Here is a 27,619-nt window from a genome sequence, read left to right on the forward strand (position 1 = left end):
TGCAAGTAACTGATGTTCTTTACATTTTAACTGGGAAAAAACAGTCCAAGGCACTTAAACAATGACTGTGCCATCTACAAACCTTCTGAATCCTGCTGTATAATCCTCCCATTAATCCAAACCTCTTTTTACTCGAGCTCACTTACATGAGTGCATGGGTCAAAAATGTGGTCTTGCTCAATGTACAAATAAATGTGGGCCAAAATAGGCTCAGCTCCAGTATACACCACGAACGTGGAACGCTGCCAAGGGTGTGACTCAGCAACTTCTGCTCAAAAAGAAACAGGGCCCACTTCCAGAAGAGTGCGTGTCTGCAGCAACACAAGTGTGGTGTTGAATACATCAGATGGTGCTAACCTTCCTCTTGCATGGCTCTTCAAGCAGTTCATTGATGCGGATTTGAAAGAAGTACCTCCATGACGACGTACCACATGCAATATATTCTTGTCTTTGTTACCAAGAGCAGTGCCAACAATTCACAGCCAATGAGCAACGCCAACAATTCACATCGCATGAGATCCCTGACCATGTCTTCGAGAAGAATGCCGTCTATGTAGCTTTTTCCTGACCTGCCGAATCTTGGCATCAACTCTTGCAGTAAAGCCGACTTTTGCTTTCTCAACGGCTTTTTCTCTCTCCTTAGACCACATCTCGGGATCCTCCTTATCTCTCTTCAGGTGCTTTATTTCTTGGATGAGGTGATGATCCATCGGCCAAAACTGCCTTTGAAAGACGGAAAAGACTAAGTATGGAAAGATACAAGCAGATGCTACTATGAAGGTGGTCAACCAGTAGAGTGGAGATGGAGCTAATGACTCTGTAAGGACATAGTATGCAGTGGATGAGATGACTGGAGTGATCAGGCCATATACCACAAGAAAAATGTACCATAGAGCGATGCTACCCCAAATGAAAAGGTGTTGAATCCATGTAAAGTGGCTTGTGGCAAGGGCAATCTGACAATTGACCACCCAGACAATTGCAGTGTACATAGTGGCCCCAAGCACTTCAAACCCAGCTGTTTCGCCACCCTGTCTGAATGCCTGAAGCTGGAATATGCCAATTGTGAAAAAGAAGGATGTAAGGGAGCTGTATACACCATTAACCATCCAGCTCTGAATGCGGGACCAGCTAAAAAACATGTTCTTGGGCCCTTGTTGATATATGCTCGGAAACTGCAAAGCACACGAGGTCGGACTACTCAGAGCACCATCGACCTTGCAATCTAGCAATGTAGAAACTAAAAATTAAAATCACACACCTCAAGGCATATGTTAGCTGCAACATCTTGTTCGAACACGCCCAAGGCGAGAACTGGAAGTGACGTAAAGAAGACATTGAAAAGTGCCATAAACCAATCATTGTAGAGGGTCTGACCTGAGAAATTGGTGTAGGCTTGGAAGTAAAAAAGGGTCAATCCAAACACTATATTCTTGTAGAAAAAGTAGCATACCTGCAGCATGTTTAGATTCAACCTAGTTCAAAATCTACCTAAACCAACAGAAACACCATACTAGATCCACACTCAACAAGCCTAGAGCAAAGGGTACTGAGTCTTCTCAGAGGAACTCTGTACCATGGTCGCAATCCGCTTGTAACACCAATGGCCATGAACAATCAGCAGGCGTTCAAGAAAGCGAAACTGTGCGATCGAAAAATCGCTTGCCATTACAGCCTGCAAAAAAGACGGCTCTTTTCTGAATGCTAAGATCACCAATTCTCTCTCTCTCTCTCTCTCTCTCTCTCTCTCTCTCACACACACACACACACACACACATAAAACACAGCTGGAAGAGGTGGTTCCCATGCTGTTGGAAACGTACATAGTGACTGAGGGGGAGCATAGCTCATTAGATGTGTGCATGTTGTATGGAAGAAATGGGACAAAGGTTATTTGTAGGAGATCAGAGACTCCCTATGTCATGGATGATGTTAAGGTGCACACCTGGGCCTTCACATAGTTTGTGTGGGGGTCATATGGAGTGTGCTAGACACATGGAGAGTGTAGTGGTCAAAGAGATGCATGTGGCATTCAATGCCAAAGAGGCTATAAATCATTGTACTTGCAAGCTCTCATTACACGAGAGAGAGGGGGGGAGAGAGAAAGAGAGATTGATCTATGGATTGAATTAATAAGCTTAAGCATTATTAAATCTTCATCATTTTACATGGAGTGGTTTTTAGTGTTTTGGGACCATGTCAAAGACCATCTTTTGGGACCATGTCAAAAGCTTTTTTTTTTTAATCGACAAAGCAACAATATAATTTTTTGTCCTCTCGTCTGCTTTCCTCCGTAAGTACCCTAAGAGTGTTACCAAATGGTCAAATAGTGCTATTTGTGCAATTGGAAGCCTGCTTGCAATATGGCTCAGTTGTTTTCTTTTGCCCACAAGTTGAGTTTATGTTCCATGATAGTCCCAAAGAGCTTGGCCATAGTGCAGTTAACCATGATAGTATGATAGTTGCCCAATTCATTCTTGTCCCCTCTTCTGTGGAGAGGTGTGGAGAGGCTTAAATCAATTTCATAGTCCATTCAACGGGAATTAAAGTTCCATCTTTAGTGACAAGGGCTCTTTAGCAGCCAAAATCACCTATAGCTGCCAGCACAATGCTTATTCGGGCACCTTATCTCTGCGTTGTAGCAGTAGCAGGTTTTTTTTTGGCTTAAGACAAGCTCGAGTGCCGGGATCCCTTCAGCAAGCTGTAGGCAATAGCAGGCTGACCATTGCGCTGCCATGTTTCAGATGTGACATGAGGCAAGGCTTCCGCAGCTGCTGCAGCCTCCCCATCTATTTGGTTGGCATCTGCAAAATCATCAGCTAGAGCTAGTCTTGACGGCTGCAAGAAAAAATACAACCAGCTTTCTCTGCATGACCAACATCAGCAACTCGCTGCGTGGGCAGCCCAAGTAACCCGAGTACTAACCTCTCTGTTCACGACAACACTTTTAGACGGTACCTCTGTGCAGACGCAGCAAGCCAACATCAGCAAATCTCTGCGTGGGCAGCCCAAGTAACCTGAGTACCAACCTCTCTGGTCACGACAACACTTTTAGACATTACCTCTGTGCGGAAGCAGCAAGCCACTCAAGTTCAGGCTCAATTTTACTTCGTGGATACAAAACCTAAGGGTTAACCCTTACTAATTGAAAGGATTGGTGTAAAAAGCTCCAGAATCAAAAGCCATAATAAAAGCAGCTAACCTACAGAAGCAAAGGAAAATGAATTATGTAACATTGTTATTGTCGTGTGCATGCACACGGACATGCTAATCCGAGGGCTAAATCCCTAATTTGCAGCAGGATAAACATCAGGACTGGAGCAGTATATGCTGTCACAGGCTTGTGGAGGGCTAGAGGTGGACCAGAACCCTGTCTGCCAGGTGTTGGAGGTCGTGTACTTCCAGTCGGCAGCATCAATATTTTTGAGCGTCCATGGAGCTGTGGCTGACAGCAGGTGGACCAGTTGATTAGTTCCAATTTCCTCCAAGAGTCTATAAAAGGCATACTATTGCTCATTGTTAGTATCTAGTCCCCTATTGGGATAGGTCATAGAATAGGTTTTGTAGCTACCTTTTGGGCATGCCTAGGGCTGCCAAGACATGTACCTTTTTGTACTTTATGACTATACAGAAAATACAGCTCTCTCTCTCTCGCTTCATGCATATAGCTTTGCATTCTCCTAGTAGTAGAGCTCCATCCCCTCCCCCACTCATTGTACTTATTGCACACCCAGATTCAGCTTTTTAGTTCAGTACTTTTTCCTGTTGGGATGACAGAGGATACCCCACACAGGTACACTGATTTGTCTCATAGGCCGAGTTCGGTCTTTTGGAAGACGTTAATAAAATCTTTCTTTCTTTCACTCCATCTCTTCTTTGCGTTTTGCATCAAGATGTTCCAATCAAAGGTGCTTAGGGCTGAAAGAAGACACAAAGCTTCCGCGCATGTGAACAATCGTATCAGAGCTTCAGGTTCAGCAATGCTAAGCACTGATGGTGTCCCAGATGACAATGCACAGTCCAAGGACAGTAACACAAGACAAGGAAGAAGTTCCCAAAAGGTTGGTTGGTGGTGTTCCACAAGACCCAAGGGGAATGGCAACCCTATGAGTTGGATGCCCCTTGGGGCGTACCACGAAAGGCTTTCAGGAAAACGGTTCAAGGGGTGAAGTGAGGATGCCAGACTGAATATTCAGGAATGTCCAGAGACAGGGCATGAAGGGCTAGGGGACAAGTGGAACAGATGCACAGATATTTATCAGACTTTGGAATGAAATCAAAGACGTAAGGCAAGGTTTTTAGTGAAAAGGTTGCCACAAAGGGAAGGATGACAGGTATGGGAGACCATGGGTGGAGACAGGGGATGATGGCACTCATCTCAAGCCAATTGATTAGTTCCTCCAAGAGCCTATAAAAGGCATACTATTGCTCATTGTTAGTACCTAGTCCCCTATTGGGATAGGTCATAGAAGAGGTTTTGTAGCTACCTTTTGGGCATGCCTAGAGCTGCCAAGACATGTACCTTTTAGTACTTTATGAATATACTGAGAATATAACTCTCTCTCTCCCTTCTCTCCATCTCTTCTTTGTGTTTTGCATCAAGATTTTCCTATCAAAGGTGCGAAGGGCTGAAAGAAGACAGAGTTTGCGCGCATGTGAACATTGGTATCAGGGCTTCGAGTTCAGCAATGCTAAGCACTGATGGTATCCCAGATGAAGATGCACAATCCAAGGAGAGTGACACAAGACATGGATGAAGGATCCGAGGAAAATGAATTATGTAACATTGTTATTGTCATGTGCATGCACACGGACATGCTAATCCAAGGGCTAAATCCCTAATCGCCAACAGGATAAATATCAGGATTGGAGCAGTATATGCTGTCACAGGCTTGTGGAGGGCTAGAGGTGGACCAGAAACCTGTCGGGCATGTACTTCCTGTCAACAACATCAATATTTTTGAGGGTCCATGGAGTTGGCCGCAACAATAGGTTGGCAGTTTATTAGTTCCTCCAAGAGCCTATAAAAGGCATACTATTGCTCATTGTTAGTTATCTAGTCCCCTCTTGGGATAGATCATAGAACAGGTTTTGTAGCTACCTTTTGGGCATGCCTAGGGCTGCCAAGACATGTACCTTTTTGTACTTTATGAATATACTAAAAATACATCTCTCTCTCTCTCTTCTCTCTATCTCTTCTTTGTGTTTTGCATCAAGATGTTCCTATGAAAGGTGCTTAGGGCTGAAAGAAGACATAGAGATAGAGCTTCCGCACATGTGACAGTTATCATTATGGGTGTCTATTATATTATCAGCTTCGGCATGGGATCATTACATTGTTCTAGAATCTTGGGCTTCATCAACAGAAAGTCTTCCATCTTGGATGAGAAGAATGCTGGGGATAGGGTAAGCTTGAGATCCTTGCCAAGAAAACTTCTTCACACACACACACAAAAGAATAGACAAGCACACGAGAGATGGATGGTTGAATTTTCAACTATCTTCTTCACTTCTTTACAACCATAACATAAAGGTAAAAGTACATGCTATAAGGAAAAGTACTCTACTACTAGAACATACAAGATCCAATGCTATTGGCCGACTCCTCTACATGAGATGTATATAAGCATGGCCATTGAACCTTCATTTATTAATTCAACACATTCAATATTTCAATCTCTAGCTCAAGTGTCGGATCTCTCTTGGCTGTCTACTCTCTTGTGTGATTTCTATTTGGAAAGTATTTCCATGGATTTTATTACCGGATTGCCAAGAACACATCAAGGCCACGATTCTATTTGGGCTCTGGTAGATCGCTTGACAAAAACGGCTAGATTTTTACCAACCCGGAAGACCATTACAGCTACTCAATTAGCAAGGCAGTTTATCGAGCAATTGTTTAGACTGTACGGGTTACCGCAGGACATAGTCAGTGATAGGGACTCTAAGTTTACGAGTGATTTTTGGAAACTTGTTTTTGAGAAGTTGGAAACAACTTTGAATTTGAGTTCCTCAACATCCTCAATCTGATGGCTTGACTAAAAGAGTGAATCTGATTTTGGAGGATATGCTTCGAGCATATGTATCCAAAAGGCAGAGTTCATGGGAGGATTATCTTCCTATGTTAGAATTTGCATATAATAGTACTAAGCATACGAGTATAGATTTTAGTCCTTTTATGCTTATGTATGGTTTTCAACCTAGATCACCTGTTACAATGGGATTTTCAGGACTTCAGCATGATGCAACACGTAATTTTTTGCAAGATATACAAGAAATGCTACAAGTTGCAAAGGAATCTATTAGAAGTGCTCAAGACAGAGACAGATTTTATTCTGATAGACATCGTTCACCCAGAGAGCTCTCTGAAGGAACGATGGCGTATTTGCAAGTTCTGAAAGATTTCGAGACTTTACGGACAGGTCGATCTCCGAAATTATCCCCTAGATATTGTGGACCATTTCGTATTACACAACGGATTGATTCAATCGCATATGAACTGGATTTGCCTTCTCATGTGAAAGTTCATCCCGTATTTCATGTCAGTAGACTTAAGGAAGTACTGGGTGCAACAGACCACTTAGTTACTCCTCAAGAAATTATAGATGTCGAGGATATGACATTTGTTCCACACGAACCGGAAAAGATCTTTGGATTTCGTGAAAGACGATTGCGTAATACACTTCTCACGGAATACAAGATCAAGTGGAAGTGAAACCGATCCCGTCAAGTGGGAAAGACTCAGTTGGACACCTACACGTTTAATAGCACAACTTTAAAACCACAAATATGAAAAGGACAACTTAAAACAACTTGAAATTTAAATGAACAGAAATGGAAAGATGGACACCAGCACTGGGGCCGGAACGGGCCAACCCCCCCCTCAATATATGATATATTTATTGGGAGTATTTAAAGAATACAATGCTCCATGGGTTCTGAGAACCAGATGATGTCCATGTACATATGAAAACAATACTAAACAAAAAGCTCGAATTTCGATGTAGAAGCTCGAAGCAGAACGACCACTAGTGTGGTCCAATCACTACGGTCCTGTGCTTTCACTGGACTCCGCGGAGAGCACTACACTGGTGTTCCGAGACCACGCACAGACAGGCGCTCTCGTACTAACGCCTGGCTCTCCCGATCTCAGCACCTTTGGACCGAGGTTCGCCCATATAGCTTGGACAACCCGGCACCGAACGGGTGTAGACCGAGCGGGACGAATCTCTTACCAGATTTAAACATTAAATGCTGTACTCAAATCTGAAAATCACTTACTTGTGGATGGTTGATAGAAGACCAAAACTTGTAGTGTTTGTGTAGTCTTTGAAACCACCTTTGTTGGAGAAAGAGGAGCCTCGTGAAGACTCACCACTAAGAGTACCACCAAAAAGGGCACAGCCGGTAGGAGCAGCCGCCTGTGGGAGCAGCAATACAGCAGACACCGGATAGAGGAGTAGGTACTCCAGGAGAAGGGGAGCAGCCCACTGAAGCTGGTCGTACAGTTGCAGCAGTAAGGGCAGCAAACTCCAGTCGTGTAGAGGGTAGTTTGCAGCCAGCCGCCTAGGGAGAGGCAGATACAGCAGCGGCCTGTAGTAGCAGGTGCAGCCGCCTCAAAGAAACATGCGCAGCCTGTGTGTAGCACACCTGCAGTCTACGCTGGCCGCCTGTAGAAAAAGAGGCGCAGCCAGCCTATGGAGGGTAAACACCAGCGCACAGGAGAGAGCAGCGCAGCCTGTAGGAAACTCCAGCGCACAGGAGGCAGCGCAGCCTGTACAGTGGAGGGAGAAACAGTCGCCAGCTGCTGTAGAAGAAAGAGCAGCCCACAGAATGACCAGCGCGGCCAGCAACAGGGTCAGCCGCCTGTAGAGGAAGGGAGCGCAGCCTGCTGTTGTAGGAGATGGTTTGCAGCCAGCCCCCTGTAGAGAGAGAGGCAGTCGCCTGTAAGGGATGGTTGCAGCCAGCCCCCTGTAGAGAGAGGGGCAGTCGCCTCTTGTGTAGCTGTAGTATCCTGAAGCAGCAACAAGGTGAACTCCAGCCGCCAGGAAGCCAACGAAGGTGACTCCAGGTTGATGATCATGCGCCAAATAGAAAAACGATGCCTCCACGCTTGAATGAGGGAACTTTTTTAATAAAATTAATGTGGAGATAACCTTAGCTTGCATGTGGGGAATTAGTGGGGGTAGGTGACCATGCCCACCCCCACACTCACTTAAAAGTGAGGCTCCCCACCTTGGCCCCAAAGTGGGTGCCCAAAGGGGGTGCCCACTTTTAAATAAGTGTGAACCCCTAACCTTATAAATGAAAGGGTTAGAATTTAAAACATTAAAACAACGTGTACCATGTACTTACCACCTGTTCACATGCACTGAAACTTGTCAGAATACAGGGCACACTTCACGACTCACTGGCAGGCGTCCCCGCTCAGTAAGTAACACGTCAGGCAGGCAAACACACGAATACATGTCATGCGAAAACAGTTTCAAGCATGCAAAATATGTGTGCATGTGCAAAAGTAACATGGACATATCTCCCGTTCATGGAACATGTACAAAATATTTGTCGGCACAAAACTGGCACGACATTTATTACATAAAAACCTGGTCTTCCTATGGAGTGACAGTCCCATAGGTAAGACACAGTTCCAGGCACGAGTTTCCCTAGGTGTGACAGTCCCATAGGTAAAACACGGCACGAATACTGGCTCTTCCATGGCGTGACAGTCCCATGGATCGAACACAGTCCAGGTCATACACGGGTGGCACTGATCTGGCTCCCGTCCATACGACACCATCCTGCTAACACACGGGTGGCACCAGTCTGGCTCCCGTCCATGTCAGCAAAATACTGGCCTCTTCACATGAGACACTGGCCTGGCCTCAAGTGAACGAGACGCAAAAATGTGGGAATGGACCAAATGGTCGGCCAATTGGTGACATCCCCCCGGGCTTCTAAAGAGTTGACCTCAACTTAAAAGCCTCAAGATATGCCTGCAACAATTGCGGATAATCTGCAAAATAATCCTCATTTACCCACTTGGCATCAATAGGCAAATAATTCTTAAACTTCACAAGGTATCTCCTGGAAAGCTTTCCTGCAGGTAGCTTTCGCTCCTTGTGAAAAACAATCTGTTCTGGCTGGAGGATCTCCTCAAGCTCTTCAATTTCTGGCGGATCTTCTGTGACAGGCTCATCAGGATCTGGCCCCACATATTTCCAAAATAGACTCACATGAAAAGCATTGTGAATCTTCCAATGACTAGGTAGAGCAAGCCTGTAGGACACTTCATTGATCTTGTGAATCACCTTGAAGGGTCCATAATAGCGAGGAGAAAGCTTAGGATATGATCCTTCTCATCCTGGCCTCTTCCGAAGCCTAGCCTTCTCAAATTTCAGCAATACCCAATCACCTTCTTTGACTTCCATGTCCCTTCTATGCTTGTCAGCAGCCTTTTTATGCTTATCCTGAGATCTTGCAATGGCTGTCCGCACCTGACCAAAGGCAACATCCAAGTCACGAACATATTCATCAGCTGCAAAAATCTCATCCTTGGTACGAAGTATGGGTGGCAAAACCACTCTGCCATAAACAACCTCAAATGGAGCCTTTCCTGTGGAAGCATGGATTGTGTTGTTGTAGGCAAACTCAACAAGTGGAAGATACTTCTCCCATGCACTCTTTTGATCTGCCACATAACACTTCAATAAATCCAACACAGCTGAATTCGCAGCTTCACTTTGGCCATCCGTTTGGGGATGATAAGCTGATGAAAACTCAAGCTTAGTACCCATGTTATCAAACAAAGCCTTCCAAAATAGGCTTGTAGTCCTGGGATCTCTATCCCCAACAATGGATTTAGGCAAACCATGATGCTTGAAAATATTAGCAAGAAAAAGCTTTACCATATGATCAGCTTTAATGGTTTTCTTGACGGGCAAGAAGTGAGCTTGCTTGCTAAACCTGTCCACAATAGTCCAAATAGCATCATTCCCATGCTGGGATCTAGGCAAATCCATAATAAAATCCATCGTGATACTTTCCCAAGGTTGCGAGGGAATAGGCAATGGCTGGAGCAAACCTGGAGGCTTTTGCCTGTCAAATTTCACCTTTTGACAAGTAATACATTCACGCACATAAGCCTCAATGTCTTTACGCATGCTTGGCCAAAAGAAATATCTCTGAATCATGCGTGTAGTAGGCATAATACCTCTATGACCAGCATAAGGTGGAGCATGACATTCGTCCATAACCTTTGGACGCAAATCCTTCACCACACATAGGCAATTATCCTTCATGAGATAACCCTCATTGATAACATAAGAGGCATGTGAATGACCAGCCATCAAATCAGTCCATATATGGCAAAAATCAGCATCCAAATGATACAAATCTCTCATAGCAGATAGATCTCCATGAGAGGCCACTGAGACTGCAGCAATATAAGGCCTCCTAGATAGTGCATCGGCCACCATATTTTTCTTTCCTGGAGTATGCACAATTTGAAAATGAAACATGGAAAGAAAATTCGCCATTCTCATTTGCTTCTCTGAAAGCTTGGTTTGAGATAAAAAGTATCTCAAGCTTTGATGATCTGTCTTGACCACAAATTCAGCCCCAAGAAGGTAATGTTTCCAAATCTTTAAGGCGTGAATTACAGCCAAGAGCTCTTTCTCATAGATATCCATATGAAGCTCAGCATCATGCAAACGACGACTCTCGTATGCAACTGCATGCCCTTCTTGATTTAGGACAGCTCCTATGCAATCACCACAAGCATCACATTCAACCACGAATGGCTTGTGCAAGTCAGGAACAATCAATACTGGACCACATATGATCGCATGCTTGAGCTGCAAGAAAGCATCGTGTTCCTTTGAAGTCCATTTGAAAACAGTTTTCTTCTTCGTGAGATCATGTAGAGGAGTTGCAATCATAGCAAAATGCCTTATGAAACGCCTGTAGTACGAACATAATCCCAGAAAACTACGTACTTGATGTACGTTTTGCAATTCGGGCCAATTCCGAATAGTCTCTATCTTTGCAGGATCCATTGTAACTCCATCCTTGGATACAATATGTCCTAGATAATGAATCTCTGAAAGGAAAAACTCACTTTTCTTGGCATTGACGAAAAGTTTATGTTTCCGCAACTCTTCGAACACTGTGACCAAATGAGTTCTGTGTTCCTGCTCATTCTTGGAGAAAACCAAGATATCATCAAAGAAGACTCCTGTAAACTTGCGATGGGATCGGAATATCCTATCCATCATACGATTAAAAGTAGCAGGAGCATTGGTGAGACCAAAAGGCATTACCAAGAATTCATATAATCCGAAGGCTGTCCTGAATGCAGTCTTATGAACATCTTGCGGTACCACACGTATCTGGTGATAACCACTCTTCAAATCAAGTCTGCTAAAGCAAGCTGAACCATCAAGCTTATCCAAGATATCATCAATACGTGGAATAGGAAATCTGTTTTTGATGGTAAGCTTGTTCAAAGCTCTATAGTCAACACACATACGGAATGATCCGTCCTTCTTTTGAACAAGAAGCACAGGAGAGCAGTAAGGTGAGGAACTGGGCTGAACCAAACCTTTCTCTAAAAGCTCGTTAACCTGCTTCATAATTTCTTCTTGTTGTGCAGCACTCACTCGGTATGCGGGTTTGTTAGGTGGAGAACTACCTGGCACAAGATCTATGCAATGATCTTCGGGCCTTTGGGGAGGTAGTTCACCTGGCAATGAGTCAGCAAAACAGTCTTTGAATGCATTAAGAAAATTCAGCCTATCATTAGACATAGCATCCATATTTTGATGATTTGGCACAAGACTATCACGCACAAAAATCAAGTACGCTGAAAGACTCTTTTTCATTGCTTTATTAATTTGGATGTGTGATACAACTGGGATAGAATCCCCTTCTTTGCCAGCATCAATAAAGTGCATGCGGCCTTTATGCATAAAAGAAATCATATTGGACTTGTAGTCTTTGCGGGGCTCAAGCCTATGATGCCACGGCTTGCCCAACAATGCATCACATCCATTCAAAGGAGCAACTAAGAAATGCTCATTGTCAAGGTAGCCCTGTATATGAATACGCAACTTCCCAATCAAAGGGGTAACCTGCACCTCTTTACCAATGAATGCAGCTTCGGCTTCAATCTGAGGTCCCATGTTTTCAACCTCAATACCCAATGCAGCTGCCATTTGCATAGAGATGAAATTGTCAGTTGCACAGTCATCAAACATGAAGAGTGCGGGCTGATCCTTAACTTGCCCCCATGCCTTGCAAACCATTCTCTCCTTAGCATCATGACCTGTATTACCTTGCACATCAGGAACTGCATGAACATTTGCTTTGGTATGCTTGTCCTCGTGCTTTGGTTTGCGATCTGGGCATTGCCGAAACATGTGGTCTTTGCTACCACAAGAAAAGCATTTTCCATCCTTAGCATATTGTTCTCTTTGCTCCGGGGTTAATCCAAATTTGTTCTTTCTTGGGCCCTGTTCTTTATTTTCAGCTTTACCACCCTTGTAAGGCTCCCGGAAGTTCTTTTTAGGTGGCTGTCCGCCCTTTTGTTGATTTGGGACAGCCTTGTCCTTCGCCTTGGAACCTCCTTGATCTTGCTTGATCTTGAGCACCAATTGCTCTGTGGCAAGGGCAGAAGCTGTGAGTTGCTGCAACGTATGTTTTGGGTGCAATTCAATACCCGATCTATAAGCAGGTTGCAATCCAGAACGAAACTTCCTCTTTCTTTCCTCCTCTGAGATTAGCATGAAGGGAGTCACTTCCAGCAACACTTTCCAAAATTTGCTCACATACTGTTGCACACTCTCATTATCTTTTTGTTCCAGCCTGTCCCACTTTTGAGTGAGAGTTTGCTCTGCATTGGGTGGCAAGAACTGAGCATAAAATCTGTCTTTGAATTCCTTCCAAGTAGAGATGGGATCCTTGGTGATCTTTTCGGTGATCCACCAATGAGCAGCAGTGCCTTTCAAAAACATGCTAGCATGGCGCACCTTCGACTTTTCTGTGAAATCCTCATCACTAAAGGCAATGTCGAACTGTGCCACAAACGCTAACACCTTAGAAGCATCATGTTCACCATGAAAGACATCAAATTTGACAGATTTATCACCTGCTTTGAACTCCTTGAGCTTCCTGGCATGAGGCTCATGGTCCTCTCTTTTTCTTTTCCCCTTATCCAACGGGGTAGCCCTGTCTGCATGGGCTCCATGGGCCGTCATAGAAGCTTCATGGGGCACGGTGGCATGTGCTCCACGAACTCGAAGCTCAGATGCATGTGACTTACCTGCATATGGCATGGTCTCTCCATGAGACAACTCAGAAGGCAAAATTTTCCTGGAAGCAGACCTGTCACCATGAGATACATATCTTGCATGCATGTGACTTTCGTGCCCTCCATGAGCACTGGCATACATATTTCTGTCAGGCTTAGTGCCTTGGGGAGAGGATGCATGACGAGAGGTGACAGTCACCTCTTCCTTTTGCATATAAGATTTCAGCCTCTGGGATGCAGGATCTCCATGCTTTAAACGAGGTGGATTTCTGAATTTTAGCTCTCCGTCATCCCCCTCTTTGATATCACCTTTGCGAAGGAGATAGGCAAGTGCCAACTCCCTTGGTTTCTTGCCCACTTCACGAGCCATAGATTCAAAGGTTACATCAACCATAGCATCTGCCTTCCTGGCTTCAATAGCACTTTGCAGATGAGGATCTTCATGCAAAAACTTCAATTCTTGCTCTTGAGCCTGCAAAAGTTTTCTCATATGTTCCATTTCAGCCCTCATAGCATCAGGGTCTTGTTCAAGCATAACTGTCTTTCCTGGAGACAGTTGACCTTTGGATTCACTATCCATAACCCTTTCAAGAGGCTTGTGTCTACCTCGCAGGGCATCAGACCCACGAGAAGCACTAGAGAGACCCCTCGAATTTGGTACTTCCAAAGGGTTGCCTTGGCTGTCCATTGTGTTCAAAGTTTGCTAAAAGCGGGATGTCCAATACACAGGTTCGTTTCCCCACTAGGAAGAGGGAAACAACCGTGCTCTGATACCAATGAAACCAATCCCGTCAAGTGGGAAAGACTCAGTTGGACACCTACACGTTTAATAGCACAACTTTAAAACCACAAATATGAAAAGGACAACTTAAAACAACTTGAAATTTAAATGAACAGAAATGGAAAGATGGACACCAGCACTGGGGCCGGAACGGGCCGACCCCCCCCTCAATATATGATATATTTATTGGGAGTATTTAAAGAATACAATGCTCCATGGGTTCTGAGAACCAGATGATGTCCATGTACATATGAAAACAATACTAAACAAAAAGCTCGAATTTCGATGTAGAAGCTCGAAGCAGAACGACCACTAGTGTGGTCCAATCACTACGGTCCTGTGCTTTCACTGGACTCCGCGGAGAGCACTACACTGGTGTTCCGAGACCACGCACAGACAGGCGCTCTCGTACTAACGCCTGGCTCTCCCGATCTCAGCACCTTTGGACCGAGGTTCGCCCATATAGCTTGGACAACCCGGCACCGAACGGGTGTAGACCGAGCGGGACGAATCTCTTACCAGATTTAAACATTAAATGCTGTACTCAAATCTGAAAATCACTTACTTGTGGATGGTTGATAGAAGACCAAAACTTGTAGTGTTTGTGTAGTCTTTGAAACCACCTTTGTTGGAGAAAGAGGAGCCTCGTGAAGACTCACCACTAAGAGTACCACCAAAAAGGGCACAGCCGGTAGGAGCAGCCGCCTGTGGGAGCAGCAATACAGCAGACACCGGATAGAGGAGTAGGTACTCCAGGAGAAGGGGAGCAGCCCACTGAAGCTGGTCGTACAGTTGCAGCAGTAAGGGCAGCAAACTCCAGTCGTGTAGAGGGTAGTTTGCAGCCAGCCGCCTAGGGAGAGGCAGATACAGCAGCGGCCTGTAGTAGCAGGTGCAGCCGCCTCAAAGAAACATGCGCAGCCTGTGTGTAGCACACCTGCAGTCTACGCTGGCCGCCTGTAGAAAAAGAGGCGCAGCCAGCCTATGGAGGGTAAACACCAGCGCACAGGAGAGAGCAGCGCAGCCTGTAGGAAACTCCAGCGCACAGGAGGCAGCGCAGCCTGTATAGTGGAGGGAGAAACAGTCGCCAGCTGCTGTAGAAGAAAGAGCAGCCCACAGAATGACCAGCGCGGCCAGCAACAGGGTCAGCCGCCTGTAGAGGAAGGGAGCGCAGCCTGCTGTTGTAGGAGATGGTTTGCAGCCAGCCCCCTGTAGAGAGAGAGGCAGTCGCCTGTAAGGGATGGTTGCAGCCAGCCCCCTGTAGAGAGAGGGGCAGTCGCCTCTTGTGTAGCTGTAGTATCCTGAAGCAGCAACAAGGTGAACTCCAGCCGCCAGGAAGCCAACGAAGGTGACTCCAGGTTGATGATCATGCGCCAAATAGAAAAACGATGCCTCCACGCTTGAATGAGGGAACTTTTTTAATAAAATTAATGTGGAGATAACCTTAGCTTGCATGTGGGGAATTAGTGGGGGTAGGTGACCATGCCCACCCCCACACTCACTTAAAAGTGAGGCTCCCCACCTTGGCCCCAAAGTGGGTGCCCAAAGGGGGTGCCCACTTGTAAATAAGTGTGAACCCCTAACCTTATAAATGAAAGGGTTAGAATTTAAAACATTAAAACAACGTGTACCATGTACTTACCACCTGTTCACATGCACTGAAACTTGTCAGAATACAGGGCACACTTCACGACTCACTGGCAGGCGTCCCCGCTCAGTAAGTAACACGTCAGGCAGGCAAACACACGAATACATGTCATGCGAAAACAGTTTCAAGCATGCAAAATATGTGTGCATGTGCAAAAGTAACATGGACATATCTCCCGTTCATGGAACATGTACAAAATATTTGTCGGCACAAAACTGGCACGACATTTATTACATAAAAACCTGGTCTTCCTATGGAGTGACAGTCCCATAGGTAAGACACAGTTCCAGGCACGAGTTTCCCTAGGTGTGACAGTCCCATAGGTAAAACACGGCACGAATACTGGCTCTTCCATGGCGTGACAGTCCCATGGATCGAACACAGTCCAGGTCATACACGGGTGGCACTGATCTGGCTCCCGTCCATACGACACCATCCTGCTAACACACGGGTGGCACCAGTCTGGCTCCCGTCCATGTCAGCAAAATACTGGCCTCTTCACATGAGACACTGGCCTGGCCTCAAGTGAACGAGACGCAAAAATGTGGGAATGGACCAAATGGTCGGCCAATTGGTGATAGGAAGGATCGTGTTGAGGAGGACGCTACATGGGAGACACTGACTACCCTTCAGAGGGATTACCCTGGGTTTTTAGTGAGCTCAAGAGTGAGCTCTTAAAGGAAGGAGAGTATGTCATGTGCACAGTATGTATCTACCGTGTGCTACACGCACACAAGACTAGCTTCAAGGCTTGGGGAAGCTTGGAGCTAGGCAGGCTGATTGGCGAGCTGGGCTAGGACTAACGGGCGGGCACCCAAGTGTGGACGGGCGGGCGCCCCAAGTGTGGACGCCTGATGACCGGCCAAGAGCCTATAAAAGGGTGGCCAAGGTTAGTCAATAGTTCATAGAGTCTCGCGTGTCTTTGTGAGAGCTCTATGGTCAGGAGCCTGGATCTAGTGCAGACGTGCACCTGCTCTATGCAACCAGGGCCGGCAACAATCTCGAGGCCCGCGAGGGTAGCTTCGTGGCGGTATGGGACGTCACGAGGTAGAGATTGGTCGGTACGTCCAACTAGTTAGCTCAGCTCGTGGCTCGGTGGGGACAGCCAAGACTTGTGGATTTTGCCCACGACTGTCAAGGTTGGGCGGTGAGTCAAGCCTGCACCCCCTTCACATTGCTTGGCTTTGTTTTGCAGGTTTCGAGTCTTGTACTAGGAGCGTTCTACGAGGTGATCCTTTGGAGATTTGACATCAGTTATGGTCTAAATTGGAGGATCTCTTTACTCGGGATTCGTCAATGAGGACAATTACTTTGCAAGGACAGCTCTACGGTTTGTTATTTCCTGAAGGTAGTTCCATGCAGTCGTTCCTCATGAAGGCCAAGGTTATCCACCAGTTACTGGCTATGGCCCATGGGTGCTGCCTTGTCCTCTTCTTAGCTGGCTGCACTTATCCTCACCAAGCTTCCTCCGGACTATGATGTGATTTCTTAATCTTTGCGGTGCCAGGTCACATCCACTCAGTTGGATTTTCATGATCTTAGCTCCTTGCTTTTGGAGGAGTCCGTTCTCGTCTCATAGGGTAAGTTGAAGGTGTCAGTCAACAGTTCTGACCAGGCACTTTCCTCAGTTCAGAAGAAAGATCAGAGTCGCTATTTCTCTTGCGACGAGAAAAGAGGACATCTGTCCAAGAATTGTTTGTTCAAGAAGAAGGACAAGACCAAGGGCAAGGCTTCATCTCAGAGAAAAGGCAAAGACACGACACACAATAGTGATACAGATTCTAGTACCACTTCTAGGGCTTCCAAGGCGCTTCCAACTCAAGAGAACCCAGATGGTGTACTTCTCTAGTACACATGCAGTTTCCCCCATGTGCTTCCAGCCAGAGGAGGCTTGTGGGCACGAGAGGGGACTAATTACAGCTCCACTTACTGGTGCATGGGAACCGTGATTCGGAGTTCCAAGCATTAGGCATCTGGCAGGACATGGTTATCTTTTCTATAGCAGAGATTATGGACTAGATCTGTTCCGAGTTCATTATTCGAGGCTTTTAGGACATGATGTGTTCCATCCATTGTTGGAGATTATGGGCGTGATGTGTCCAGCAGCTCATCATCTATTCTTGGAGTTCACTGCACACTTGTGTAGGAATTCGTGGCCAAGCAAAGTTCCTTGTTGTTCGTGGTTGGTGGGTGCTCTCTCCAAGGTGATTCCAATATTCGCGGTGCTGGAGGGTCCATGGTTGCATTTTCATCGACTTCTCTTCTTCCAACTCTTGCATACTATGAGCTGCAAAGGGGGTGTTAGAATTTATGCATCTCAGTGTTTTGGGGTTGTACCATTTATTGGGTATTGTATATATTTTTCTCCTATTTATTTGTCCTGTGCCAGTCGGCAAGCCCTAGAGGCAATCAGCCAACTCTCAGATGGAGTATGTAAGGAGTTCTCTCATTATTCGCTAATCCATCCATTAATACCATATTAGATAATTTGGGAAAAATCCCATTCCCATTTGAAAAATGGGAGCATGGTGAACTTGTCCAAAAGTTTGTCAAAACCCCCTCATGTGACATATCATCGGAAAGATCTTGAAGAGTAGAATCTAAATCTATGATCTCCGACAAATTTGGAGTTAGTATGTTTAAGATAGGTCCAAAACTATATGGAGTAATTGATTCCCAAAATGTGAGATTTTTCCCAAATTACCTAATATTGACTTCATTCCCTTGCACAAGTTCAACATTCTCTTGGTGGCCTATTGCCATTGTAAAGTTTCAAGCTAATATACAAGGTGATCTTGTCTACAAGCTCTCTCTACTCTCTCTCGTCTCGTTTATGCTTCCGCCTCATCCTTGTTCGTACAGGAGGGAGCCATATTCACAGCAACAAAGTACACAAATCTCAGCACTCCAAGACTTCTCTCGAGCACTTTCCACAAAAGCGAGGTACCACGACCAATCAACCCCCTCTCAAATCTGAGAGAGAAAGAGGCTGGACAGCAGCAAAACAGACCACCAAAACTCACCAGAAACACCCAACCAGAGGGAGGGGAAGCGGGGGAAGAAGCAGAGATGTCAGGGCCACTTGTCCGGGTTGCACCACACGCGAAGAAACACTTCCACTACAGTCTACAAGCTCTCTCTACTCTCTCTCGTCTCGTTTATGCTTCCGCCTGTGCATTCTCAATCACAACTTGTCATCCTTGTTCATAAGGGGGGGGCAGGGGCGGGGCCATATTCACAGCAACAAAGTACACAAATCTCAACACTCCAAGACTTTCCACCAAAGCGAGGCACCAAGACCAATCAGCCCGCTCTCAAATCTCACAGAGAAAGAGGCTGGATAGCAGCAAAACAGACCACCAAAACTCACTAGAAACACCCAACCGGAGGGAGGCGAAGCAGGGGAAGAAGCAGAGATGTCGGCGCCGCTTGTCCGGGTTGCACCACACGCGAAGAAACACTTCCACTGCAGTCAACGCTGTAAGAAACAACCTTCACACCTCACACTACTGCTGTAAATGCATGTAAAAGTAAAAACGCAGCCAACAGAAACTTGCAACTTGATGCTTGGTAGCCAAGCAGAGGAGCAAGGCAGCCTGAAGAGGAAAACGCAAATGTGAGAAGCCTCCGGGAGAAAGAAAACGCAGCCACTGTTTTGATCGCTAGAAAACATAGCAGAGGGAAGGTTCACAATCGCAAAGTAGAGGGCAACCGGGTACCTAAGCAATTCATACCATGTTGGAGTATGCACAAGCGGAAGCATAGACAAAACAGAGAGAGGAGGAGCAAAGGAGACAAAGAGCTTGTGGACAAGATCACCTTTTATAATAGCATGAAGCTTTACAATGGCAATAGCCAGCAAGGGGAGCTGTACAAAGTGCAAGGATCAGATGGGTAAGTGAATAGATGAAGCCTCTTTATATAGTGATGTAAAGTAGCTGACCAATTGCTCATAGAAACAGACCAACACATGACCTACACATGGAGGAAAAAATGAATAAAACCTCATAAATAGACATTCCCCAATACACTGAGATGCACAATTTCTAACAAGAGGGCTTCCCAAGATATAACAATGTCCCCTCCTATTGTGCCTATTGTCGCTATCATTGACTAGCAGCTACTTGCAAAGATTTGCTTCTAAATCAAATGGAAAGAGTTGGGGTCACCCTTACCGTGTACCGCTTCCTTTGCTTTCATCTTGAGCTCGTTACGCGAATCAAGGCTCTGATACCATGAGAAGAATGCGGGGGAGAGGGTGAGCTTAAGCTCATTGCAAGCATTCTTCACACACACACATACACACAAGAATAGACAAGCACACGAGAGAGATGGATGGCTGAATTTTCTACTATCTTCTTTACTTCTCTACAATCATAAAATAAAGATAAAGAGTACATACTATAAGGGAAAGTACTCTACTACTAAAACATACAAGGTCCATAGTGTGAACCCGACTAAATGAACTGGGCCTATAGCTATGCCATAACTCAAGTAAACCAAAGTGGATGTCACACAACCTATAAACCACTCGTGACATATCAACCATAATCTCACCAACCATGCCAATGGTGGCTGAATTTGCACTATCTTCTTCACTTCTCTACAATCATAAAATAAAGATAAGAGTACATATTATAAGAGGGAAAGTACTCTACTACTAGAACATACAAGGTCCATAGTGTAAACCCAACTATATGAGCTGGCGCTATAGCTATGCCATTACTCTAATCTCACCAACCATGCCAATGGCATAAGTGTGGAACTATAACTATGCTATAGCTCTAGTAAACCAAAGTGGTTGTCGCACAGCCTATAAACCACTATGGCATATCAACCATAATCTCACCAACCATTGCCAATGACATAAGTGCGAAGATGCCTTCTTGGCATGTCATTTATATCCCCACTAGTTGAGCTCAATATCTTAGAAGTGAAAAAGGGTAGAGATTCCCTATGTCATGGTCCATGGATGATGTAAGGTGTACATATGGGCCTTCATATGATTTGTGTGGGGATCACATGGAGAATGGAAAGTGTGTAGAGCTCAAGAAGATTCATGTGTGCATTCAATACCTAAAAGTCTATAAATCATTGTGATTGCAAGCTCTCATTACACCAAAGAAATTCATTAATGGATTGATATGATATGTTGAGTCTATCTTGTTGCCTGTTTGCGATTAAGCTTAATCCTTATTAATGCCTTATCATTTACAATGCAGTTATGTTTAGTACTTGACCCACCATGATTTTGCATACATGCCAGAGCACTGAGAGCTAGGAATTCATAGGATATGTAGCATGCATGAGATGAAGGATGAAGAGCATGCTACCCTTCCATATCCAGCATACTACACAATGAGAGGCTGCTCCCATTGTTTATTCAAAAAGGGGTTTGGTCCTCTTTGCCAAGTCATGGAGTATATGAAACAGAGATTGTGACACTTATCACATGAGATACACAGACTCAAGGGCAAATGCATGAGAGGCACCATGGCCTAACATTCCTCATAGCTTTTTTCCAGAATATTGGGCACAAAACCAAGCTAAAGAGTCTGGATTTCCATGGACATTTTTGTATCACTCCAGTGAGATAGTTTTTATTTGTTCTATTTTTATTTTCTATTCCATGATGAGATATGCCATGGACAGTATTGTATCACTTTGGTCTCATAGGCATCTTCCTTTCTTTCTCTCTATCTCTCTCATTGAGGATTTCCGGGAAGAAAAACCAAAGCCAAAACCCACGAAAAAACCATTACCATGTGATTCTTAGTGGAGGTGATTGTAATTGATACTTGACATTGCAGATTTACTAGTAGATTAGTATGATGTCCATGTCCGCATTTTCATGTGTCAAAACTAGTGCAAAGTCTGTATTATCCAGGAGGTCCTTTCACGCCATGACATACTTCCATCACTCCACCGTCAGATCGGTTCTGGCCGAGGCGGGTATCGTCATTAGCTAATCACAGCATATCTCACTCTACACAGGATCATCTGTTGATCACATGTATTGTCAGATGTTTTCATTTTACTTTTTCTTTCAGTTTTCTATGGCTCGGTATATCCATGGTACCATTATATTACTTTTGGTCTCCTAGGCCCTTGGGGTCTTCTGTAGAAGTTAATATCTCTCTCTCTCTCTCTCTCTCTCTCTCTCTCTCTCACACACACACACACACACACACGTTTCTAACAACCTCAAAAATCTAAACACAGCATCTTAAATTTGTCATCATACATACCTGCATGCCTTCGACCCCACTGATGCCAACACCAATGTCAGCCTCCTGGATCATGCCAACATCATTTGCCCCATCACCAACAGCCAAAGTAGTCTTACCCTTCCCTTCTTTCACCAATCTGGTAACCTATAGAGGGACCCAAAGAGCAGCAAAAATATGAAAAGGGTAAATTTCGTAACAAATCTCCTTAGTTTGCAATCATCTCCCCAACTTATATTCACCCCTGCTGCCTCAGTTGTCACCATGGAAGCACACATAGGTTTGAAATTAGAAACAAATAAGGGAAGCTTGGTCATTAAACCGTAAATAAGACTGTACCAAAGCTTTTTGCTTTGGTGAAACACGACAGCATATCACCGACGCACACCTAACGGCTAGCTGCAGGAACTTTTCTTTCATGTCATTCTCCAAGGCGTGTCCCAAGGCCTTGCCATCGATTATAAGTGCAAAAGCAGTGTCAAACCCTGTATCCAGACTTACTTGCTGTTGCCCAAGAGCAAGCTGGTTTAAAATGCTCTCCTTGGAAACCTGAAGAAAGAGCACTGGGTCCACGTAAACTTCACAAGCATGGCAGCTGTAGATTGACTAATTGCCTTAAACATGACTTAGTCACATATTTGGAACACTCAGCTTATGGCTCTAGCACCTTTTTTTGTATCAGTTTGGTATTTTTGATTATTTATTTGAAAAATTAACCTTAAGCACTGCTTCCTTGTCATTTAACTCTTCAGCTGCCTTGACATTCGGTGTGTCCAAGGTTATTGAGATCTGTGTCATATCTTGTCTTAGCAAGCTGCAAGCAAATCTGCGAGAAGTAGATGCAGGAAGATCTGACAAATTGGAGTAGATGAAGAGATTGGCACCTTTTAAAATTTCAATCCAATTTAGAATAAACTGTCATACCCAATGTTGATGGCAGTCTCCAGCTTGTCACCGGTTAGAACCCAGATCTTCAGACCAGCCAAAGCAAGCTTGTCTATACACTCTGGTACCTGCCAAAAACATTTGTGCAATGTGGAGTACTGTTACACATAGTCAAATGAAGTTTCTGATCAAGAAAGTTTTTGGTTAATGCACTGACCCCCTTTTGTAGTTTGTCCTCGACAGCTGTCGCTCCAACAAGAATCAAGTCTTTTTCAATTATCTCTGATGCCTCGTCCAGCTTAGAGTCTCTATCTGTGCCAATAGTGGTTTTAGCTTTCAGAAATACTTCGTTCCACTCTCTGTAAGCTGCTTCGTCCAACTTCCGATAGGCCAGAGCCAGAGTCCTAAGTCCTGCATCCCCATACTTAGCTAAATGGCTCTTTGTTGCCTCCTCAAACTCTCTGCCATTTTTACATAACCTTTCAAAAATAACACTGCACAGAATCCAAATTGCATGTAAGGCTTCTATTACTTAGAATCATTTACAATCCAAAAACAGGAGTTTAGCATGCTAAAGCCCAAACGAGATACAGTTTTTTACCTGTCTGCTCCCTTACAGAAGACAAAAATCTGGTAATCCTCATCTTGGACAACGACAGACATCCGTTTCCGGGTGCTATTGAACTCCAGCAAGTTGAGCAACTTGTACTCTCTGTACTTAAGTGGAACGTCAATTGTAAGTGAAAACTGGATGTACCATGATGTGGGAAAGTTGTTACAATCACAAAAATCGATCCTCACCGTTGCATTATCATGCCAGATGGGTCCATCTCCCTCAGGTGTACACTAGTCTGGGTCCGTTTAAAAAATTCAAACCCAAATTCTCTCGCTGCAACAACAAAAGCTCCCTCATCTGGTGACTCAGCTTCGTATTGGACACCACCACCATCGTCTTCCTCCGGTATCGCTGTCTGGCAAATGGCTAGAATGCGGAAAAACAGCCTGATCACATCTGTTTGCGGTTCTAAAATCCAATTTCCATTCATGAGACGTGCATCTTCAAAATTGAATCCCTTAACACGAGGTTTTTCCACCATTTCAATGCCTGTGTTCCCATCAACCGGCATGTACATATCAACAGAATGAGTAGACATATCCTGAAATTCTGCAATATTCTTCTGCATCCTCTTAGCAGTAGCTCTCTCCACTTCAGTTATCCCAACCCCGTAAGAGACTCCTGCTATAGAGCACTTCAAAAAATCCATCTGATTACATGTGAGAGTGCCAGTCTTGTCTGAAAGGATTGTATCCACCTGACCAAGCTCCTCATTGAGATTCGAAGTGCGGGCATAGGCCGGTTTGTCAAGTTCTTCATGGTACATGTGGATGTCTTGATTAATGAACATTGCTTGCAAAACTTTCACTATCTCTATTGATACATAGAGCGAGATGGGAATGAGGTAACCATACAAGATAAGAGCTGTCACAAACTGCAAAAAGGCAGCGAAGAGAGATTTATCTGGATCAAAAAAGCTTGTGGGATCATCAGGGTGCAAATACCACCAACTTGGCATGTCAAACCTGGTCCGAATGCCAAATATGACCGATCCGATAATCGAAATAGTGACCAGGACACTGAACAGAAAGTAGATGATTGAATCCATTTTCCGTTCGATACGACTCCTCTTTGAAGGAGGGTCCGTTGCGTTCTGCATCACCTTTGTATCATGACCACTAAAAATTACCACTCCATAGACATACTGAGTATTCCGAAGCTTGGAATCCCTAAGCAATATCTGTTGAGGCCCCAAAGACAACACTGAACCTTGATACTCCAGATTTCCTACAAAGTTGTAGAGATTGGCATTCGGATCCTCACATCGAACCAGCCCTGAAAACCCCCCGAATTCTTCATCTCCATCCAAATCCAAGGTGGCTTCATCTGCTTTTTTGAGCTTCAAGTTCGTCTCACCATCCAAGTTCATTGTCTCCACATAGCAAACACCATCCGGATAGCTAGATGAAAGGAGGAGAAGGTCTGCAGGAAAGAATTCATCTTTCTGGACCCGTGCTACATCTCCTACCTGCACCTTTTGCCATTCAGTATCAGCAAATCTCCCATTTCCAACATGCACTTTCACCTTGCGAGAGTTGACTTCTCTATCCTGCATTCAAAAGATTGTCAGGGATGTTACTAGAATAAGAAAAGATTTCAGCCCAAATTTTTAATACACACCTGCAAAAAGCGCCTCCAGTCTTCAATTGCCTCCTTCAACATACTAACTCCCACCACAAATACCAGCGGTGCGATCAAAGAGCCAGGTGTGAAAGGTGTCAAAGGTGTAAGAGAAAGTCCGGCTGCAAACAGAAAATACAAATTTGCCACTCTGCGGAATTGTTCAAAGAGGGATTTGGGCACAAATGTGATGATGTTATACTTTGTTGTGGAGACATAGTTGGCCCGATACTTGAAAGGCTTCACTCTATGTCTCTCGGCTTGATTGCAAAAGACAACACGAGAGAACCCAGGTCCTTCCAAAGGAACCGGAATGTCGCCTTCATCTACTGTAGGCCGGACGCAGGAGTACGAATAGAGCTTACTGAGCCTGATCTTCTTCCTCTTTCTCTCCTTTTCACGCTCTTCAGAGCCCATCTTACTTGATCTTCAGGAGCCAACCAATAGTGGTAAAGCTTCAACAGCTTGGTTTTATGTCAAATGGGTAGCTACACGCAACAATCTGCCAAAGGGTTTTGCAGTAGGGAAGGCTTGCGCTATGTTTGACTCTAGAGATCCTTAGCTCTTCGATCTCAAGCAGTCTTCAAATTTGAAGACTTTCACGGGCATCAAAAGATCAAAGGGTTGTGACGACAAAACCTACTAGCCTGTTAGATTGAATCAAATACTGAAGTTTCGTTTTATGCCTCTAGGATTAGGTACAAAGATTAAGAGAACAGTTATGCAAAGATAACACGGTGGTTATGGGCAGATTACAAAGCTTAAGATGGCAATTCTGCAAAGAGGGTCGGCAAGATTAGGGGTGCATTTTTTTTTAGTTTTAAAAAAGGGATTAACAGAGAAGATGAGATTAGGGTTTTTAGGATCACCCGATGATGATATGGTATGGCATGCAAAGGAGCGGATGCTTTGCGAGTCTTGATTGTCTTGTTGCAGCACGTTCGGTTGAGCTTTCGGAGGTCAACCCACCATTTCTTTTGCAGAGGAAAATTAAAATATGAGCTCTATTTTTCAGAGCCTGTTTAGGTCTCCCGCTTCAAAGAAGGCGAGCATGCTGGCGCCGGCAAATTCTGATAAACTTAATCGCTGACTTTAAGTCTATTATTTTCTATAGTTATCGCATAACCTAAGATTTGTTGATTGCTTCGTTCGAAGCCTGCAGAAACGCACGCAGGGAGGTGCCAACCTTCACGAAGCTTTTCGTGTTCGAGGTAAAGACAGACAGCAGTAATAAAGTTACTGTACGCACGAATGTGACTAGATTTGTAAACATTCCTCTGGTGACCAGTTCTCGTTACTAGTGACTTGGTGAGGGAGACACTTCAAGTCTCAAATTTGCTTACAAAATCACTCTTCTAGAAGAGAAGGAAAAAAAAAACTCTAGCTCTCTGTATAACTCTTTCACTCTAACTCAACCTCTCTCTAACTGAAACTATCTCTTCTACTCTGTCTAACTTTAACTCTTTGTAACTCTCTCTCTTTCTCTCTCTTACTCTGTCTAACTCTTACTCTGTCTAACTTTAACTCTTTGTAACTCTCTCTCTCTCTCTCTCTCTCTAATTCTCCATAACTCTCTCCTACTCTTTCTCTAACTCTCTTAATATCTCTCTCTAAGTCTTTTACCCACCCACCCCCCAAGGCAGCAACATAATTATTCACGCAATGGAGAAGCTCGGGAGAAACAAGTAACCCTCATGGAGGACACTTGCAAGAAACAATTTCAAGAAACAGGTAGCCCTCATGGAGGACACCTATAAGAAACTCTTGGGTTGATGGCACTCTCAACCAACAAATAAAGGAGACAGAGGCCCTCCAAAGGGAAATACAAGACAAAGACGCACACATTCAAGTACTAGAACAACAAGTGGGGCCACACTCAAGATAGCCCCCCTCACCACACACAGAACCCCAGCTTTGGGGAACTTTAGGCGCAAATGGTGGCACTTGAGGCCACTATTAAATAAGATGTGGAGGGAAATCAGCAAATACCAGGTACTTGCAGCCGATGTGGAGCAGACTACCAAATGACAAGCTACAAGAAGAGCTACAGACCACGAAATCCGACTGAATAGAAGTGGTTAAAAAATAGAGGGCCCCACAAGCTATCATGAATGAAACCTTGGAGGAGGAAAGATGTAGGAAGGCGAGGGCCCCACATGTGTGTGTCTGAGCATTACCAATAGGGGCACCTCCCAAGGCCGATGCATGTGGTAGAGCATTCAAATTATCCTGCCCAATTTTAAATTCAAATTATCCTGCCCTTTAAAAATTTAAAATGGTCTTGGTAACTCGGGGTAGATGGGACCCCCTTTGTAAATGTGTGGAGAACCAGGAAAACATGACACGTGAGAGGCCTCTTCTCATCTGCCTAGATAGACGGGCTACCCTCAAGGGCACCACAGATATTCATGGGGGATAAATTCGACTCCTACACAGGTAGCACACCCATCGGTGATGACTGTATAGGAGGCCCACAAGGTGGGCAAGTGGGCTATGGCCACATCATCATCACCGAACGTCACCCCAAATAGGGGCGCGA

The 27,619-nt window shown here is 44.7% G+C and overlaps 1 protein-coding gene across 4 annotated transcripts; it reads right to left on the minus strand.

Moving 5' to 3' along the window:
- LOC147604080 (putative phospholipid-transporting ATPase 4) lies at window positions 1–26,526 on the minus strand. 4 transcript variants are annotated; one of them, XM_086795090.1, is made up of 11 exons: window positions 25,081–26,526; window positions 23,646–25,009; window positions 23,446–23,556; window positions 23,062–23,338; window positions 22,884–22,972; window positions 22,677–22,785; window positions 22,299–22,508; window positions 21,981–22,106; window positions 1,577–1,675; window positions 1,262–1,377; window positions 1–1,175 (listed from the first exon to the last, which is right to left on the minus strand). In XM_086795090.1, the coding sequence occupies exons 1-11, from the start codon at window positions 25,495–25,497 to the stop codon at window positions 860–862; spliced, it is 3,234 nt and encodes a 1,077-aa protein (XP_086651216.1). In that variant the 5' UTR covers window positions 25,498–26,526; the 3' UTR covers window positions 1–859. The 4 variants fall into 4 exon arrangements, with proteins under 4 accessions (XP_086651216.1, XP_086651214.1, XP_086651217.1 ...); XM_086795088.1 differs by having other exon boundaries at window positions 1,262–1,453; XM_086795091.1 differs by having other exon boundaries at window positions 1,262–1,453; window positions 25,950–26,306.
- Window positions 26,527–27,619: the final 1,093 nt, after the last annotated feature.

This window comes from Cibotium barometz, chromosome 62, assembly GCF_041138505.1.
Source record: "Cibotium barometz isolate CiBa-2024 chromosome 62, ASM4113850v1, whole genome shotgun sequence".
NCBI lineage: Eukaryota > Viridiplantae > Streptophyta > Polypodiopsida > Cyatheales > Cibotiaceae > Cibotium > Cibotium barometz.